The sequence below is a fragment of the Pteropus vampyrus genome, unplaced genomic scaffold (assembly GCF_000151845.1).
Source record: "Pteropus vampyrus isolate Shadow unplaced genomic scaffold, Pvam_2.0 Scaffold103, whole genome shotgun sequence".
NCBI lineage: Eukaryota > Metazoa > Chordata > Mammalia > Chiroptera > Pteropodidae > Pteropus > Pteropus vampyrus.
The window spans coordinates 4,496,281-4,516,926 of NW_011888884.1; the positions used below are offsets into that span (position 1 = coordinate 4,496,281).

Genomic DNA, 20,646 nt, shown 5'->3' on the forward strand with positions numbered 1-20,646 from the left:
AACCACAATTTCATAAAAATACTGCTCCTCCTGCAAGTAAACCTTTTAATGAGTTCCAAAGATGAATTAACAACCTATCATTTGAAATATGCCAGTTAGAGAAGAGCTTAAGGTTTAATAAAAATCACTGAGAACAAAATGGTGGATATAAATGGTCTATACAGGATCTCTAGGGCAGACCGTGTCAATGTAGTATTAAAGTAAAAAATATCAAGAAGAATAAAGAATATATCTAAAGGAACCATTAATGTGAAAGAGTCCAAGCTGAGGTCAAAGTCTGAGATAAAATAACATTCTAAGGGGAAAGGCTATGAATGTACTTTGAAGTCAAGAGGGAAAGCAAAAAAAGGGGGAGAGTACAAAAGAATACAACTTAAAGAGCACTACTTATCAGTTACTCAGAGGAATTATTAAAATATCTTAAGCAATACAACATGCTATTGAGAGTTTGTGAACCCAAAGGAAGAAGACAGATGCTCTGTTATCTCCAACTAAAGAAGGGAATGGCATCAACAGCCAAGCTGTGATTCTTTTTAATATTTGGTTTTAAAACTATCCCAAGAAAACTTTATGGTTTGAAGTACCATTAGGCTGACACTACTGTAGCTTTTCTTTGAATCATAACACAAGAATATCCTCAAGAATGAAGTTACTCTCACTAAACTTATGTTTCAGTAACTCACAGTCTTATTTAACAACCTATTGTCCCCTCAGTTTCCCCTGGTCCCCTAGATACCATTCTTATTTAGAAATTTGCCCAAAGTTTTGCGGCATTGAGAAGGAGAGGCAAGTACTAAGTATTACAAGGGCTAATAAAGTATAAGATAAAAGGAGGGGGAAAAAAAAATAAAACAATGATATCACTGGAAAAAAATTAGGACCTGAAGTGATGATACAAAAAGAAAAGAAGGTGCTAACACCCTTGCAGTCACTACTTCCAAACAGTATTCAAAACTCTGATCCTCCCATTTTCTGCAACATTTTGAATTCTTCAGCTAATGATGAATTTGACAGAATACAAAACCTGAAGCAGACAAAGTTATCTGAGACTCTATGAGAAAAAGAGTTTAAATAAATTTATATGACCCAATTATGTATTACTGGGAATTTAGTCAACAACTTTTAAGTCACTTACAAAAGCGATAAATGCGGCCTGTTATAAGAGCACTATAGATTTTATGTAAACTCATGTATATCCTGCTCTGTACATGGCTGTCAGAAAACAAGTTCTGATATAAAAATACCACACTTCTTCTAGAAGTATAGACATATTTTAAATCAAAAATTCACAATAGATAAAGATTATCTAATTCTGAAAATCTCAAACACCTTGAGTTAAAAAAGTCAACACTCCAAAGGATCAAAACCCACATGCCATGACACCGATGATATTAGATCTCTCTTCCAAATCAGCACCGGGCTTCAAGATGATTCGAAGACTCTTCCAGACTTTTGATCTTTGATTATCTTAACTCTCCCTTCTCTTTAATAAATAAGTCCCTTCCTCCCTCAAAGTGCTTCAAATCAGTTTCCAATGAACTGTTTCTTAACTTAATTCCCTTCAAGATTCCTCGGCATTCTGTACAGCTATATAGTGTTTACATTAACATTATTCTTAAATCAGTTATTTCTTAAATATATTTTTGCTTACTCTTATAAATTCTAATCTCTCTGACACAAGGATCTGATTTTCCTTTCTTTTGCATTTCTTGCAAATTATCCTCCATTAGAATGTGAAATCCATGCAGGTAGGGTTTTGCTCACTACAAATACCCCAAATCCAGCATAACACTAAGTCAAATTTTACTGACTGATACTGTCGATCAAATATCATCACTGACTTACCGCCATAAATTGTGCTAACAAAAGACACTCTAAACTAGCTTCTCAAATATGAATTTTGAACATTAAGATGTGGAACATTTTCACAGTTTTTTGAAATCTTTTACAACTCTATAGTATTGTTAGGGCAAACATAACAAGACATAGTGAAGATGATATAGTTTTTAAAATAGTTTTTAAAAATCCAATGGTAATTATGATTTCAATTCCTAATAATGCTTCGCTAAAGTCATTGCTGTTAAGAGCTTTATTATCCAATGTATGTGGATTCTGAGGAAAGGGGAAAAGGGAGAATAGAGAAAAGGACCTCAGAAGAGCTAGTGAACCCAATTAACTGCTCTTAATTAAAAGCTAGCAATATAAGATACATGAATAGAGAGCAAGTAAAAAGTATTTTTCTAAACATAAATAATAAAGTTCCTACTCTCAAGAAAGGTGTTAACAGTTTAATTTTATCTAGCCAACTGCAAGTTTTTTTTATAAAATGTGTCTAATGGCTTCCTCTAGCTCCCCTATTAACAATGCCAAAAAAATAAACTACATATACAGTTAAGCAAAAAGAAGGTCTCGACAAAAAATAGGCACCAACTAGGTATTTGGAGAGCTTACAAGTAAGAGAAAAGGAAAATAACAGTAGCAGCACTGAAACATCACTCGCCCCAGGGATAGTTAAAGGTGGCATATAAAAATTGATAATGCATATTCAAAATGCATGACTTTTTTTTGTCACCCAATGGGAAGAAGAGAAAGTTGGAGAAAAAATATGACTCATGGCCTCGACAGTGGCAGATTTAATATGTGGTATGGGCTAGGTTAACAGAAACAGCTGGTGAACACAATGAAGATGAAGGGAATTAGAAATTCTCTGACAGAGAGGGAGAGAGGGAGGCTGCAGATCAAGCAATGGAATGCTTAAAAGGTATCCCAAACTGGTGCTGTGAAGAAGGATGAGAAATCTACAAAGGATGAGTTGTGGGGTAGATCTTCAGAAGACAATGAGTTTTCCTTTTCTCTCCAATTTTGTTTTTTAAATGAATGAATTTCTTATTTATTGAAATTTATAAATACTTTATGACTAAATAATTACCTTTGAATGATTCAAGTAATACCACCCCCACCTCCTCAACATAAACAAAAAAATCTCAACCTGGGAAATATGCACAGACTTGGAAGAGTATTTGACCCTTGGAAAATGCATGTGTACAGTATGTGCATAAGAATGAAAGAGAATGTTTGTATTCTTCTCCAGCTTTCCGATTCTCAAATCGACATACAAAAATCAGCTACATTTCTATATACTAACAAGAAACAACCCAAGAAGGAAATTAAGAAAACGATCCTATTTACAATAGCGTCGAAAATAATAAAATATTTTGGAGTAAACTTAACCAAGGAGACAAAATACCTGAACACTACCAAAACTGCTGAAAGAAATTAAAGATGACACAAATAAACAAAAAGGCATCGCATGATCACAGACTGGAAGACTTAATATTGTTAAAATGTCCATACTACCCCAAACAATCTACAAATTCAATGGAATCCCTATCAAAATAAAAAAATATATATATAAAATTTATATGAAATTGCAAAGGACACTGAATTATCAAAACAATCTTGAAAAAGAAGACTAGAGTTGAGAGCACATTCATACTTCCTGATTTTAAAACATATTACAACGCTAATCAAAATAGTGCGATACTGGCATAAAGACATATATCAACCAATGGAACTGAACAGAGAGCCCAGAAATAAACCCTCACATATATGGTCAAATGATCTTTGACAAGAGTGCCAAACCACAAAATGGGGAAGCAAGAGCATCTTCAACAAATGGTGCTGGGAAAACTGGATACCCACATGCAAAAGAATGAATTTGAACCCTTACCTGACACTACACAGAAAATTCACTCTAAATGGATGACAGGCCTAAACATAAGCCCTAAAACTATAAAACTGCTAGATGAAAACATAGGAGCAAAGCTTCACTACACTGGATCTGGCAATGATTTCTTGGCTATGACACGAAAAGCCCAGGCAAAAAACAAAAGCAAAAAAACACAAATGGAACTATACCAAACTGAAAAACTTCTCCACATTAAAGAAAAAAAAATCAGTGGAGTAAAAAAGCAATCTATGGAATGGGAGAAAATAAATGTACATCAATATCTGACAAGCGGTTAATATCTAGAACTATAAAGAACTCCTATAATTCAACAACAAAAAAACCTGATTGAAAAATGGGCAAAAGACCTGAATAGGCATTTCTTGAAAGAAGAAATACAAATGGACAAGTATACGAAAAGATGCTCAACATCACTAATTATTAGAGAAATGCAAATCAAAACTACAATGAGGTATCATCTCACACCTGTTAGGGTGGCCATTATAAAAAAAAAAAAATAGTAAGCAGACGTGAAATTGGTGAAGGTAGTCAAAAGATACAAACTTCCAGTTACAAAATAAGTCCTGGGGATGTAATGTACAGCATGGTGACTATAGTTAATAATAGTGTACTGTATGTTTGAAAGCTGCTAAGAGAATAAATCTTAAAAGTTGTCATCACACACAAAAAATTTGTTACTATGTGTGGTGATAGATATCAACTAGACTTATTGTCATGATCATTAAGTAATACATAAATATCAAATCATTATGTTGTACACTTGAAACTAATATAATGTTATAGGTCAATTATATCTCAATTAAAATAGTAACAAAAAACTAGGAAGTAGCAAGTGTCAGCAACGATATGGAGAAATTGAAACCCTTGTGCGCTACTGATGGGATTGTAACATGGTACAGCAGCTATAAAAAACAGTATGGAAGTTTCTCGAAAAACTAAAAATAGAATTACCATAAGAACTAGCAACTCACTTCTGGGTTTATAGCCAAAAAACTTGAAAATACGATCTCAAAAAGATAGCTGCACAGCCTTGTTCACTGCAGTATTATTCACAATAGGCAAGAGATAAAAGCAACCCAATTGTCCATAGACAGATGAATGAATAAACAAAATGTGGTATATGCATACAATGGAATATTATTCAGCCATAAAAAAAGAAGGAAATCCTAGGACATGCTAAACATGTATGAACCCTGAAGAAATTATGCTGAGTAGAATATGCCAGTCACAAAGGGACAAATACTGTTATGGTTCCACTTATAAGATATCTAAAGTAGTCAAAATCAAGAAAACAGAAAATATAATGATGGTTGCCAGGCCATGGAGAGAGAGGCAAATAGGGAGTTGTTTGATGGGTATAGAGTTCAGTTTTGTAAAATGGAAAAGTCCTAGAGATCCATTACACAATAATGTAAATACAGTTAACATAACTGAACTATATGTTTTAAAATGATTAAGAGGATAAATCTTATGTTTTTTATCACAATTAAAAAAAACATATCAATGATCAAAAAATATTAAGAATCATTCTTCTACAAGATAAAAGTAGTTATACACATACATTTTTGCTTTCAATAAATCAAGCATTAAACTAAAAATATTCATATTTAAATAGTTGCATGACCTCACCTGTAACTCCTGTAACTTACGAGCTTGTTCCTGCTTGATACTGTTAATCATACTTTCTTTCACCTCATCCAATATTGAGTATAAACTATCAAATTCTTCATCTAACTCTGTAAGTATGTTAGAAGAATTTTCCTATTTAAGAAACAAACAAAATGAAATGATTTTACTGAAGAGCTGTCAAACATTAAAAACTAATATACACTTATCAACAGAGAAAATAGAACCATATTATAAACTATCTCAGCCTAATATCATAAAAATAACAGTTTTAATATTTGAATAAGGTTTTAAAAACACATAAATCCAAGAAGCTGGCTATTAATGCTTATAGTACTATTTCAGACATGAGTTAAGCAGCCTTTTATGCGCTAGCCCATCCTCTCTTCACTCTTTATAATACTGTTTCCACAGGACAATGTGAAAGGTTATTTGAAAATTGTCAACTATGTCCAAACCTTCTGGCTCTAAGGCAGATCCTAAGTCAGGGGTTCTCAACCTCTGGTGTGCATCAGAACCATTGGTGAAGCATTTCAACAAAATATTCCAGAGACTTTTTATTCTGTAACTCTTTAGAACAGTTTAGACATATATGGATGGCGCTGACTTGGTATAACTTTTTAAACCAGGTTGTCTAAAATATTGCATTTACACAAGATACGCAGAACTTCAAGACTAAGCAATTCCCTACTGTATCCTAAAAGATTTATCAAGCACTGGATTTTAGTGCTAGGAGGAACCTCAGAAATCATCTACCAACTAGAATTTGTGTGGTCAAACTCCTAAATAAGTGACTTGCCCAAAGCTACACTACTAGTTGCTAGTGGCAGAATTAATATAGTAGTTCAAGTCTGCTGACTTTCCAGAGTTCCTCACTGCTTCATTAAGCAAGATGCTATTCTTTCATCAAGAAATAATTTAATATACCTGGGAAATCCCTAGATAGGCCATATGCACAACTGCAACAATTATGAAATAAAAGATGTTATTTTAAGGCATTTTTTTACCTTAAATGAATCATTCAGTTATGAGAAACAAATTGACACTGGCTAAAAGAACTAATATAACCTATCCTAATCCAAACTTTTGCTTATAATACTTATAAAAAACAGACACTGTCTCACTGGAGTCTTACCAAAAGTGGTGTTAATCATTTTATTAGTTTATTTACAGTGGTAAGAACAAGCTGTGGAAGAAGTATGCAGTCTGGAAGGCAAAAGACCTAAATCGAATTCCACATTAACCACTCAGTAAGCCGCTTCAACTCCTAGACCTCGGTTTATTTAACCAAAAGGAAATGGACTAGTCTTTTCCCCTCAACAACCAACTGGCACATTCTTACAGTCTTTTATGCGCACCGCCCCCCACCTCTCCCGTCTTCAGGGATGGGCGTGGCTTAATTCCTCTATTTTTTTCCTCTGAATTCCAAGGTAGAGTTCTATTAATTTGTTAATCGGAAAAATATTTTGGGCTAACTATATCTATGGTCTCTTTTTTCAGATGATTATCTTACCATATATCAAGAATTTTAGAACCACTAGCTTTATTCACTTAAAGTGGATTTGTGAATTCGCCAAATTTTCCATAAAGTAGTTCAAGAAAGGCAGTTAAAGTGGTGAAGATCATAATCAACTATCTTCAATTACGGTAAATTCAGAAGTAAAGGAAAGGCAGTGAAAATAAGGTTTAACAGATCAAGAACCAGGCAATTACTTAGGTTAAAACAAAAACTACAGGAAAAGACTCTATGTCTATAAGTGTCCTACAAATCTATGCTTATTTTAAAAAGAAATTACCCTTAAATTCATTAAGGCGCATTCATGGGGAAGCATCACCAGATTATTTTAAGGTACTTTCCACCACCAACATTTGATTGTTTATAGTATGGATTATCTCCCCAAACCTGGAACCATTTCCTTAAGCATTCTTCTCTCTCCTCATTGAGCACTTTACCTTCTACTTCTATGTTTTACTTTTATCTAGTTCTACAAGCAGACCTCTTATCATCTACGTTTTTCTTCCACTATTTACTATAAAAGAAATGCTTAGCTCTCCAGTACATTTGAAAAGGTATGACTTGCTCTTAATTAGAATTAGAAAAGACAAAAATAAAATGGAAAAGAACAAAAGTGAGCACTATAATATTCCCTAGTAACTATTATTCCAGAGTTGTCTTTTTCCCTTACAATTGATCTTTCCTTGGAAAATGCAGGAATAGCAAAGAAGGCATTTTTATTTGTCTGCCATTTAAAATTCCTGTGCTCCATTAGTTTATAATCTAGAGTTGATGGTGTGTATTTATATTTCCGATTTGGTCCAACAATCATTCGCTGTGACATATTTACACAAACTTTTAAAAAAAAATTCATACCTGAACTCCTTTTAGTGTTTGATTTAGTGTATCAATAAAGTTCTGAATTTCATCATTTTTATTTGCCAGAGTTGAAATGATTCTTTGTAGAGCTTCCTAGGATTAAAAAGAAATTAAACATTATGACATTTTAATAAGAGAATTATAAAGTTCATTAATCACAATTCTCTAAACAAATCCTTATGGAAGAGTTTGTTACATAATAAAAGGAGTAATGTAAAGCTTCTCGTTATTCAAAAGTTCCAAAGGCCTATAATTAAAAAGATGGAATATGTATGTTCTTTGTTTTAAAACTTCTTATTAATACACAACTTAATCACAATCATACTTTTCATATTGAAGAGTATCAAAATTATTTAGTATCAATATTATTATTTTAGGTCATAAAGCTGTGGCAAAAGAATAGAACCAAATCTTTAAACATTGAAAAAATAATGGAAATTTCTATACAACATCAGGATATGAGAAATAAAAGCAAAGAGACATTGAAATTTGATTTTATTTATTTATAAAAATAAAAAAACATATTTTAGAAATATGAAAGTAGATATTAAATGTGCAGCTAAAATTACAACATTCATTGCAATATTTACAAATACTGTAGAAGCATAATAAATAAGGTAAGTAATCTTAGGAGCAAGTACTTTCGACTTTTTGATAATGCTTCCTATTTAAATAAAACACTTGGTCATTTAATTTTCTCACTAGTTTGGTGCTATTCAATAAAATTTTCTGCTACAACAGAAATGTCCTATATATGTGCTGTCCAATATGATAGTCACTAGCCACATGAAGCTAATGAGGAAAAGAACAACTGAAGAACTAAAATTATTTTTTAACTTTAATTTCATTGTTTATAGACATGTGTACTGGACAACACAGGTCTTGTTGTTTAATAACTCTCTCTGGGTACTAAAAGCAAAACCCAAAAACGAGGTACTCGTATTCTCAGTAAAAATCAAATGCAAGTACTTTTACTTTATAATTTTCCCAGACACACAAGCCTATATCTGTAAGCACCCACGAGTGTAAATATTTTAATAATTTCTTGTGAGAATTTATGTGGTAAAGATCTCCACAAAATATAATCCAATATTTATAAAAAGCTATAAATAAAAAGCTCAGGAAATAACCTGATAAAGGGATAACATTTTATATAAATGTTCATAAAGCTATTATAGTAGTGAAAAATTAAAAATAATTACAACAGTTCTCATTTAATTCTCACAACAACCCTTGGAGATAAGTAGGTACTATCATCCCTGGGGTGCCACCTACGGCTCTCTGCTGTATTCACTTGCCTATACTGTACCTTCCCATCCTCACCACTGGTATTATTTTACTACAATAACAAAATGAAGTTATGCTATGAAAGAAGCCTCACGCCAAGAGTTACCTGTTTACTCTGTAGGTGTTCCCCCCAGAAACAGGTGTAACAAGACTCTGAAGTTATAATGCAGGAACTTTCTATTCTCAGAACCAGTGGCAGAAAACCATTATATCTAGGTTTATATGTTACTCTGCATCTGAGGGCATCAATAACCAAGTGGTCATAATTAAAGAAACACTCTGATGTATGGGTTTCCCACCAGCATCTACTCAGACCAAGAGATTTCTGATTCAAATTAAGTTCTGCACTAGTATTCCAGAGAGTTGAGATTTACAAACCTAGAACCACTGCAAATATCACTAACAATCGACAACTTCAAGGGGTCAAACTATTATGATAACCATTTCAGTTAATATTAACTAAGCACTTTCTATGTGTCAGGCATGCTAAGCTACGAAAAAGGGAATATCTTTTTCATCTTCACAACAGATTTTTTTAAAAATTGTTATTAGTCTTTGCATTTTATGGTTGAAGAAAGGGAAGGTTAAATAAATAAGTTAAGAAATATTCTTAGATCACAAAGCTATCAAGTGGTAGTCACAATTCAAAGACAGGAAGCTGCAAGCCTGTACATTTATAGCAGTCTGGGCTGCTCATATTGCTGGGGACAGTACAAAACAATTGTATGGTTCTTAAAACCAGAGCAAAGGAATCAATGAAACCAGCATGTAGAATTCCTGGAAAATGTCCTAATGCCCCAAGAATGATGACATTTGCATCACTCTACACCATATACCTCTCCTTAGATTTTGCTAACAAGAGTTGAAATTCAGAAAGCTCTATCCAGCTGTAAGCTAGCTAACCAGAATCTTACCAGTTGACCATAGCTATAGCAACACAAACAAGAGTACTGTGCTCAGATGTGATGCAAGAAAGTGAAAAAAGAATTATATATTGTCAAAGAGTTCAGGAGTCTGATGATCTTAAAAAGCTAATAACTAGGAGAAAGTCATCCCTCTCTAACAGAGAAACACTTCAGAACACCACCTGTTATACAGATGCAACTAGGGTGATCCACAGAAAAAAAAAAAATCTAACAAGAGACCTGGTAGGAACACTGCCTTCCCACCCTGAGCCCAGCTGTAAGATGTCAGGGCAGAGAGGAGGTACATTCCCATCCAGGATTTAAGGAAATACAGTGTGTCAGAGGCTGAAGAAGTCTTATCCATGTGTGACTTTTGTACTCGCTGTTCCATTTAGTAAAGTCGAGGAAGCTCACGTTTAGCCAAGGAAACCAGAGGTCCCACCATCTAGTTAAGAAAAGGTGAGAGGGAATGGAGATGGGGTATTGAGTCTCAGGCACTGCTGAGAGCAGCATAAACTGACATAATCCTTGTGAAGGGCAACTTGGTAATACACACAAAAGGATTTGTTAAAATATATACACATTAATTCACTAATTCTATTTCTACTAATTTATTCTAAGTAAGTAAATAAGAGTATAAGTTGAGATTTGCCTACACAAATGTTCATCTCAATGTTATTTATAACATTAAAAGGTTGAGACTAACATAAATGTACAACAAAAGGGTACTGATTAAAAATCAAGTAATATAACAATACAGAAGAATTCTGTTGAATCATTAAAAGTGGTATAGAATATTAACATGGTAAAAGATTCATAATTTATTAAGTGAAAGGCAAATTATAAAGCATATTACACAGCATGACGCCATAGTTTTTAAGTTTCTATATATTAAAAAAAGACTGGAATTTAAGACATACAAATGTTAAAAGATGTTATCTCTAGGTAGAAGGATTATGGATGATTTTTATTTTCATTTATCTATGTTTTCTATTTTCCTACAATAAATTTGTATTATTTATATTTATAATGTAACAAAAGTACACGGGCTAGCTGTGCAAACATTTTATTATAAATTAGTTCAAAATATAATTAGCTATCAATCAATAAGTATCAATAACTGAGACCAGATACTACCAGAACCTTGTGCCTAAGAAGTGCCAACTGAGGATATAAAACATATAAAAAGAAAATGGAGACAAAATCCACTAACTTCAAAATATTGTCCGCCCCAGGCTGGAATATCTATCACTAAAGGAAACATTCAAAGTGTTTGCTGCATGAAAAATCCTGTTTACATTCAGCTAGGCATTTGCAAAGAAGCACTGTTAAAATTGGGGAGAAGAAAACGGTAAAGTCCACTTCACTATACTTCTAATTTCTTAAATTGCCAAGTTCAACAAGAAATGAAGATATCTGGATTTAAATATAGTGATCATGAGTACGTCAGTATGGTCCTTTAAAGAGGGTAGGGTACCTACCTTGTGCCTGGTACACTATCCCGGATCACTTTGATCCATTCCACAGGAATGTTTGCAATTGTGCTTACCTACGGAGTATAAAATCCCACTATGCCTTCCTGTTCACAGCTCTATTTTAGAAAGCTAAGGCCCTCCCCCAATAAAGAAAAAGAGCTGGAGAGAGGGCAAATAGCAGCAAGAAAGATCAAATTCCTGGTTTTCATCTAAATCATATTCTATACTTTCTATGAACTATTTTCACTAGCCTTAACTAGTTTCTTTTAAAGAACTACTTTACAGAGGTTTATTCCAGTTAACATTTTAAGTTTTAATTACTTTAATCATACCACCATTTAAATGTAAAGGATTCAGGCAAGAAAGGTGGTAATGAAAAAAAAGCTTGGATGGTGAAGAAAGACCTGGTTTGACTCGACTACCACTTGCTAGCTGTGTGACACTGAACCAACCTGAGTTTCATTTTCCATATCTGTGCAATAGAAATAAGAGTTGTTGTGAGACTTTAAAGCAGTCTAACACAATACTGGATGCCAAACAATACTCAATTTTCATTTCTCTTTCCCTTCCTCAAGAAAAAAATTTATTTATTTATTTATTTATTTAGACTAGGAGTACTTTTGGAACATTAGACAGCTGGTAGCTTACCTGGATATGATGGAGGTTTTTAACTGCTAGAGTACAATATGAGGGCAAATTCCAGAGTAAAGGAGGAAACTGGGATTATTAGGAAGCTAAGTGTAAACATGCTACGTGCTACAAGCTGTCATGCTTTAAATTCCCCCTACTCAGTTCAATCTTCCCACTCTAGGTTTGTCCAGTCTTACATAGTCAAGCCTTGTCTGACTGTCACTAACCCTTCCAAGTAGTAGAAAGTAAAGAATACACAGGAAAAAATGGGAGAAAGCAAACAATTGACAATGTATGCTCTTGGAGACATCCTCCCTCTGGGATCCCTTACCCCTTCCTCTCCAACTTTGTTTCCATAGTACCCTTTCCTAGAAACAGCAACCCCTATGAATGTGAATGATGTCCTGTACAAAAATTTAACCTAAACTATCAAAGTCTAAGCACCAAGATTCTAGAAAGGTGTAAATGTCTTACTTATTTCAATGGCTTCTTTGAATATACACATTTCACCAAGTGAAAAAAACCTTTGGGATTTTATCTTAAAACCACTTAAGGATATCATCAAAAGGTGTGAGTATCAAACAAAGCTACCTATCCATAACACATCCTGTTCACAAAAGTGTCCCAGAAACTTGATATAAACAAAATCCCTGTTTATTTCTAGGAGATAATACTGTGGTTTTCTGCATCCAAGAGTATGCCTTACATACCCAAGGCAATTATGTTTTCTTCCTCTACTCAAACAGAGCATCTGTTAACAAAGCACTGAAGTCCGAGTTATTTTCACACACAAAAAAGCAGCTGGTCAAGCTAACCCATTTGCTGCCTAGCCACCATCACGCTTCTGTAAGACTGTCCAGTTTACTTAACCTCTATTGTCAGATTGCATGAGTCAGAACTTCCAATCCTCTTTCAATTAGGATTTAACAACTCTTCTTTGGCATCACCATTTGAAATCACTTATTACAGATATAAAAACAGAAAATATACTTTAAAACTTAAGGAAGAAGGTATAAAACAGACTAGATTAGAAAAAGTTATTCAAATTACCAACAAAAAAGTTATTTTAAAGTTGAGATTATGAAATTAAAAATAATAGCTAACAGGTAATACTCATGTATGCTAGGCACTGAGTGATTTCTAAAAATAAACATGATCTTCAAAATAACCCTTTGGGGCAAGCACAATATTATCTCTATTTTATAGATAACGAAACAGAGACACATAGCAAATTACCCAAGCTAACTGAGCTCATAAATAGGACTGAAGACCTGGCTCCAAAGCCATCTCCCTTAATAGTTTAAAGCCCAAATCCCAATGCCTTACACGCAGGTATATATTCAAAGCATCTTTACCCTTTGCCACTTACAATATCTAACCATTTTCCTTACACTAAGGTACCATCCCTGCTACTATTTTCATTGTAACATTCTATAATAGGAAAGAAAACTCATGCCAGAGGTAGTCTTATTTAAAAGAAATAAATATCCAGTTTAGTTCATTATTAGTTGAGATATATAATTGGTTCTGCAGTAATTCATGATTATAATTCATGTTTATAAACATAAACACCAGATACTCATTTTAAGCCATAAAACAAAAGGTTTTTAAATTAGAAATATTATTTGATACCATCGATGAAATTTAACATTTTCTAATACTGAGAAGTTGATTCTCAAAGTTATCACAAATAAGCTACATTAATACCAGTTAAGAAAGAATAGCTATTTCTTTGTTACCTCTGGGGAAACGGCACATGGTACCTATCACTACTAAAATACATCACTTGGAACAAGACCAAATAAGTTCACATCTTAGCTTTATGGCTAGTGATAGGACCTTACAGGAGTCACAACCTCCATAAGTTCTCTTTAAAGTAAAAGATCATGTACGATCCATATTAAAATACTTTTAAAAATTATATTTTACAGCAGATACAGTATTTTAGTACTTATTCTTTGTAAACTTTAAAAATGCCATTTTCACATTTACATGATTTTTACTATAACTTTAAGAAATATTTACTCCCACTGCATAGATGAGGAAATAAATTAATTACAGTTAAGTGATTTGCTCCATATCACTGAACCAGTAAATAGCAGAATGGAGCCCAAATCTCTGGACTCCAAGTCTTTGCCCTTCTATCTGCCCTGAAGCAATATCCGTTCAGGTATCATATGACTTCTTCCAAAAAAAGTTAAATAAGCTGTGAAGTTTTACAAATTTAGGCAAAGATGTTTTAAATGTATATTCAAAATACACAAAATGTAGTTTTTTAATGTCTTACTAGTAGTCACAGAAATAAAAATTGAGTATACCCGAATGAGTTTCAAGATGCATGAAAACACTGAAATCAAACGCATTTCATTAAATACTATAATAATTACGGCATTGCTCCACTATTCTCTCATGCCCACAGTGCTCAAGGTGAATCCAGGCAAAATTATATAAAACATTGTTCTAGTAAGTCTTTCCAGTGCTTTCTATCTAATAATAGAAAATAATGGCCTCTTGGATATGCCCTTGATTTTCCCTACTACATTATTAATAACACTTGTGTTTCCTTACTGTACTATATTTCAATTACTATAATCTAACAGAATAGGGTGGTTGATTTCTTCATAGGGATTATCGCTGAATATTAATAACTCGCTTCTAATTGTATTCAAAACACAGGCTATGTTCTCTAAATCGTTTTATTATTATTTTTTAATTGAAAAGGCTAGTTCTGTATATCCTTTCCTTAACTTGTTCGGAAAGTATAAAACATGCCATAACTTACCACTAAGGTAACTGTGACTAGCCACATACACTAGGCAGAGGGGTGGGCCCGCTGCCCTGACAAGTCTAAGTCGTCTCTCTCAATTCAACCAGCACTAAATACTAAGACCTGCTTAAGAACAAATCACGGGTGGAGCGGGGTGGGGAGGAAGGTCGGGGTACTAAGGAGATTTGGTTCCCGACCTAAGAAAGCATGTATTATACCAAGAGTCCTAGGAGAAGACAGGGCCAAGGAAAGAGCATCAGCTTCGGCGCCGGCAGGTAGACCCATGTGCACTGGTTTCCTCATCTGCTGAGAAGGAACAAACTCCTCTCTAGCATGCTGAGAGGCTGCGAGAATCAAAGGGGGGCTAGTGAGCTGCAGAAAATGATTAAGAAACAGGGACGCCTCACTCGTTCCCCCAAGAGCCCGGGCCCAGGACCAAGTGCAGGGCAGAGGCCAGCCTGGGTCACCGGGCGCGGTCCCTGCAGCCCGAAGGGCGCCACTTCTCTCCCTCCGGGGAGAAGGACCCAGCGGCCTCGCCCTCCGCGGCCGCGGCGACCCGGGCGGCGGGCCCCGCCTGCTCCGCGAGCCCGCGACCCACCGCCCACCCGGCCGAGGGGCCCCGCCCACCCACCGCCGGGGCTCGACGGGCCCGCGCCCTCCTCCCCGCTTACTTTCTGGGAGTCCATGGCCAGGGGCTAAGTCCGCTGGGCCCGAAGCCGCGTCGAAGAACCGTGTGCGGAGGCGGAGAGAAGCCGGACACTCCGAGACCGCTAGCCGCGGTCGCCTCAGCTCGGTCTGCACCCGCGCCTCCGGCCCCGCCCGGTCCGCGCCCAGCCAGCGCGCGCGCCGTCGTCGCGCCACGGTTGCCAGGGTGAAAGGACGGCCCGCAGCAGGGAGGGAGCGAGGAGTGCCTCGCGCATGCGCGCTGCCGCCGAACGGGACGCGGCGCGGGTGTGGGGTTCCCAGAGGCTGTAGCAGGGGGTAAGGAGTGCGCGCCCCTTGGCTCCGCAAGTCCTTGGAAAGGAGCCTCTCCTTTCTTCCCCCAGCCTCCTTCCTCCAGCGCGCGCGATCGCTGCAGGCCTTGGAATGGACCACTGGGCATCCAGCGGCCGGGCCCATGGGGAAGGCACAGGAAAGAAAGCTCTGGCCCTGGGGATAGATCAGCCTCCTCTCCGTCCGTCCGGCACTCATCTGAAGCCACATTGGCGATGGAGGAGCAGCCAGGTTACCCGAGGCCCAGCCGTCCAGTGAGAAAGAAAGGGGATGTAATATGGCAAAGTCCTGGAGGAATGTGGACGGAAATGTGGGTAGACCTTTCCCAGAGAGTTCCCCTGAGCACCTTGCTATTTGTGATTTTGAGCAAGCCACTCTTCCTGAGCCTTTTTCATCTTAGATAAAATAAGAGAAATAATGCCGACGTCGCAGACCAGTGTAAGGATTAAATAACGTATTTGAAGGGCCCAGTACATAGTTAATACTTAGTACATTGTAGTTTTGGTAGGGAGCTAGAACCTGCTCAGTCTGGAATGAGGGGACTGCAGACTGTAGAAACCTTGGGAAGGTAGGCTTGAAAATGTTTTTAAGTAGACAGTTCTCATCCTCCATTTCGATGACTCTGGAGAGACTCGGAAAAGTTCAACTGGACAATCGCTTAATATGAATGAAGATAAGGAAACTATATATTGAGTACCTATTAGATACTGTTCTACAAATTGAGAATTCAACAGTGACAAGGCCCAGCTCTCTTGCAGAGCTTACAATATAGTATGGGAGGCTGACCGAAAAATTAATTAATTAAATACACACACACACACACACACACACACACACACGAGCTAAAGAAAAATTGCATGGTGAATGGACTCAGAATTGTCAGGATTCATTCTCCATAGGAAGGTCAGGGAAGGCCTCTCTCACAAGTGACCTGAGTGAAGATAGAGAATAAGCATACAAAGATCTGAGGAAGGACATTCTAGACAGAAGGAAGGACAAATACAAAGGCCCTAAGAGGGCATGAGCTTTATGTTTAAGAAACAGCATTTACCCTACAAAGCTGTAATTACCTCTATACATGGGTCTCCCTGACTACACTGTGATTTCCTTGAGGGCCTGCCGTCTAGTATGCACTCAACAAATCCTTTTTTAACTAGACAGACACGAGAGATGGGGCGAAAATCACAAAAGGGAAACCAGAAACTTGGCTCAGGCTGGGTGGGTAGTGCTTGAAGGCCAGGGTCCAGGGAGGGTGTATGAGCACAATTTTGCTCCCGTAGCTGAAAATGGTAATGGCATGCAGTCCTGCAGATAGATGCTCCCTTTCTTGGTACCAAGGGAAAGGGGCCTCCTATCTAAGCTGTCCCAATTCCCTGAGCAGTAACAGCAGCCAGGCACCCAGCCACCAGCCCACTGCTGCAGCCATGAAGGCCATTCTCTGCCCTGCGCACACACTGCAGCTGAGTCAGTTTCCCATGAGGGAGAAATGAGCCTAGGAATTGGAGAACATCAGAGGTCAAACCAACTGACTGTGAGCTCCCCAGTTTTGGTCCTGCCTGCCACTGTGGGACCCACGACCAAGGAGAAGAAACAGCATTTAGTGCTGTCTTCAGTTCTCCTGCTACAAGGACATCATCTCACTATCGTCAGAGGGCAACTCCTGGGCACTTTATGACTGATGGGCATAACCACAGGAAGCGGCAGAAAGAGGCTTAGAAGACAGTGAGTCGCAGCTGAAATATGATCACCAGATTCTGTCACAGGCCACAATCCCAGGAGCTCACTCCTGGCTGCTTGCCTCCTCCCTCCCCTGTTCTTTCCCGGCAGACCAGCCAGGAGCCTGCAGCTTTTGAGAGAGCTCTACCCCATTTGACTTCTGCCCTCTGCAGATCTCTGTCTCTGTGGCCAGTCTGGCTCCCCTGTCCAGCTCAGTGGGGCCTTCTGCTCCCTCGCGTTCCCACCCAAGAACAGCTAGTCTCTTCTGGCTGTGACCTCTCTCCCCCAGCCCATACAGGCTCTCCTGCCACAGTCACTCACCTAGCTGGAGTGACTCACTATGTCTGTACCCCCAACCCACTCCTGTTGCTTCTGGCTTATGGGCAAGTCCTTTGCCTTTTCTGTACTTACCTTTTCACAGCCAAGTCATTTTAGAAATTTTCAAAAGTAGCTTTTCTAATAAAGTAAAGCTGCTGTTCTCAAATATAATCCCAAGACCAACTGCATCAGCAGCACCTGGTAACTTGTTAGAAGTGCACATTCTCAGACTTCATCCCCAGATCTACTAAATCAGAAACTCTGGGAATGGGGTCTAGTAATGTGTTGTAATAAGTCTCCAGGTTATTCTAACACATACTAAAGCTTAAGAACCATTGAACTAGGAGAAAGCACACTTTACATTTTTTGAAAAGGAATAAAAGGAATTAGGGAAGAATAAAAACAGATGACATTTCACCTCTTAGGTTTTTGATTCTGGAATAAGTTAGGATAACCTCAAGGTTGGCACTGTTGATATAAAGTGTCTGGCAAAATTGTCTCTTCCAGAACAAGGTTCCCTGTCCTCTTACCAAGCATTGCCTGCAGCCCTGAGTTCCCTCGTGAATTCTGGGATCCCCCATTTCTGGGGAGAGAAATTCCTTCCCTTAAGTGTTGCCAGCAGTCTTCCCCTCTGGGAGTTGGTATAGGGCCATGGGCCTGGAGTCAATGTCTGAATTTAAACCCTGACACTGCTGCTCATCAGCTGTGTAGCCTTCAGTGAGTATTTACCCTCGATAAGCCTCAATTTCCTCATGTATAACATAGTGATCATAATAGTAATTCCCAGTTAGGGTTGTTGTGAGGATTAGAGGAGATTACATATGCAAAACGCCTGGTTTAGGAAGCATTTAACAAATGATGGCTATTACTATCATTATTTCCCTATATATCATATCCTTCTGTGCCACCGTTGTATGGCTTTCTCCCTCTCAGTCTTTAGGGCCATAGAAGCCTTATTCTCACCCCTAACTTCCCCCTTCACTGTTATACTTGGCTTTTTTGAAGCACAATCACTGCTCGGATGCTGCTCTCTGTTGAAGCCCCAAATCTTCTCCTGTTGTTCCCTGTTAGTATCTGGCCTGAGTCTTAGCATGCACCACCTACCCCCAGGAAAAACCTGAGCTTCTCTAAGCCTCAGTTTCTTCAGCTGTGTAATAGCCATCATAACAGTACCACCTACAAGGAGTGCTGAGTAGATTAAATGAGATAATTCATGTTAAATGTTTAGCACAGTATCTGGCATGTAATAAGCATTCAAAAACTATTAGTTGTTATCAACTCTTCCCAACCACAAAAACCTAGCTAATTCTTTTTTTTTTTTCCTGCCCGCTTCTGACTAAAAATAAACTCACCCCAAAGCCCTGGAATCTTTTAGAACTCAGAGTACTAATTTATGATCTTAGGAACTCGTTATAGACATTTAAGTTCTCAAAGCAAGGAAAAGATGGTTCTGCTCTGCTGTGAGTTGGCGCATATGGGGTGGTCTATCTCCACACTTGGAGAGTTCTCAGCAAAATGGGAAGCAGTCAGTGCACACAAACCTGACAAAGGGCCTGAAAACCGTGTGAGAAGAGACACAATTAAAGCACCTGTGAAGATTTAGCCTGGAGAGGGAAAATCTCAGGGAGGACATTATCATTTACTTCACATCTCTCTAGGGCTCTGGTGTGGAAGAGGGAGCTGACTTGTTTGCTAGCTTCCCACAAGTAGATTTAGACCTAATTGATGGAAGCTACAGGAAAATAGATTTCTCTTCAACAAAAGTCCAACTTTCTAACAGAGCCATACAGAACTGGAATGGGCTTTGTTTGGTAGTGAGGTCCCCATCAATGGTGGTATCCAAGCAGAGGCTGGCATTTGCTTAGCAGAGCTGCCCTAGGGGAATCAGGTACTGGGTAGCTGGCAACGATAATTTTTAACACCTTTCTGAACACCAAAGTTCTATCATTCTTCAAACCAGAGGCCAATAACTATTCATTCTCTTTCTGACTCAGCTTTGCAATTGTACTCACCTCTGGAATGTGCTCTCAATCTCTTCCCCCCAACCTCACTCTCTCTTACATGATCCATTGCAAGAGACCCACTCCTTCCTGGGAGAGGGCATGAGAGGGGCAGTTAACTAAACTGTAGCCATTGTGATGTTACCATGTCATGATACTTTCTCCATGTGTGATGACCTGTTTATGCTGGGCAATGGGGACACTGAGATGAGTGAGGTCTGGAAGACACAAGTGTTTCCATCACATCCTGCCTTGGCTCTGGAAATGCCTCTTGAGAATGACCAAGGACAAAGCAAATCTATCTGCCCGTGGATCTCATTGTGAAAGGATGATGGCCTCTAGCCAGGCCTCTCCAACACAGGAACAGGCTCTCTCTGCCTAGTAACAACATTACTCAGCATCGCCGCTCCCTCTGCATATACTCTGAAAATGGTATGGGCCGGACTGAGACTCGGTGATTGAGACCAGGGAGTTAAAGGGCCATAGTGAATTGACTGCACTGCTATTTCGTTGGCTAAGCACCCAATCTCTGATTGCAGACCGAATTCAAATACCAAGTCTATCACTTACCAGTTATGTTGCCTTAACCTCTCTGTACCTCAATTTTCTTATTTGTACAATGAAAGTATTAACAGTACCCACTTGAAAGGGTTGTCATGAAGATAAATGAGAATGTATGTAAAGTGCTTAGAATAATGCCTGACATATAGAAAGTATACAACATATGTTAGCTATCTATTATTATTTTCTAAAAGAAATCATTCTCCTGAGTACAGTACCAGGAAACAATAGTGTCTCTGAGCCCTT

General features: G+C 37.7%; 1 protein-coding gene across 3 annotated transcripts in view; it reads right to left on the reverse strand.

Moving 5' to 3' along the window:
- Positions 1-15,672, reverse strand: part of FSD1L (fibronectin type III and SPRY domain containing 1 like) — a 54,735-nt gene extending 39,063 nt beyond the window's left edge. For all 3 annotated transcript variants that reach the window (XM_023533488.1, XM_023533487.1, XM_011364963.2), the window contains exons 1-3: positions 15,484-15,672; positions 7,746-7,841; positions 5,378-5,509 (exon numbers count right to left, since the gene is read on the reverse strand). In XM_023533488.1, coding sequence (XP_023389256.1) covers positions 5,378-5,509; positions 7,746-7,841; positions 15,484-15,498 — 243 coding nt within the window. In that variant the 5' untranslated portion in view covers positions 15,499-15,672. The remainder of the gene's footprint in view (positions 1-5,377; positions 5,510-7,745; positions 7,842-15,483) is intronic.
- Positions 15,673-20,646: the final 4,974 nt, after the last annotated feature.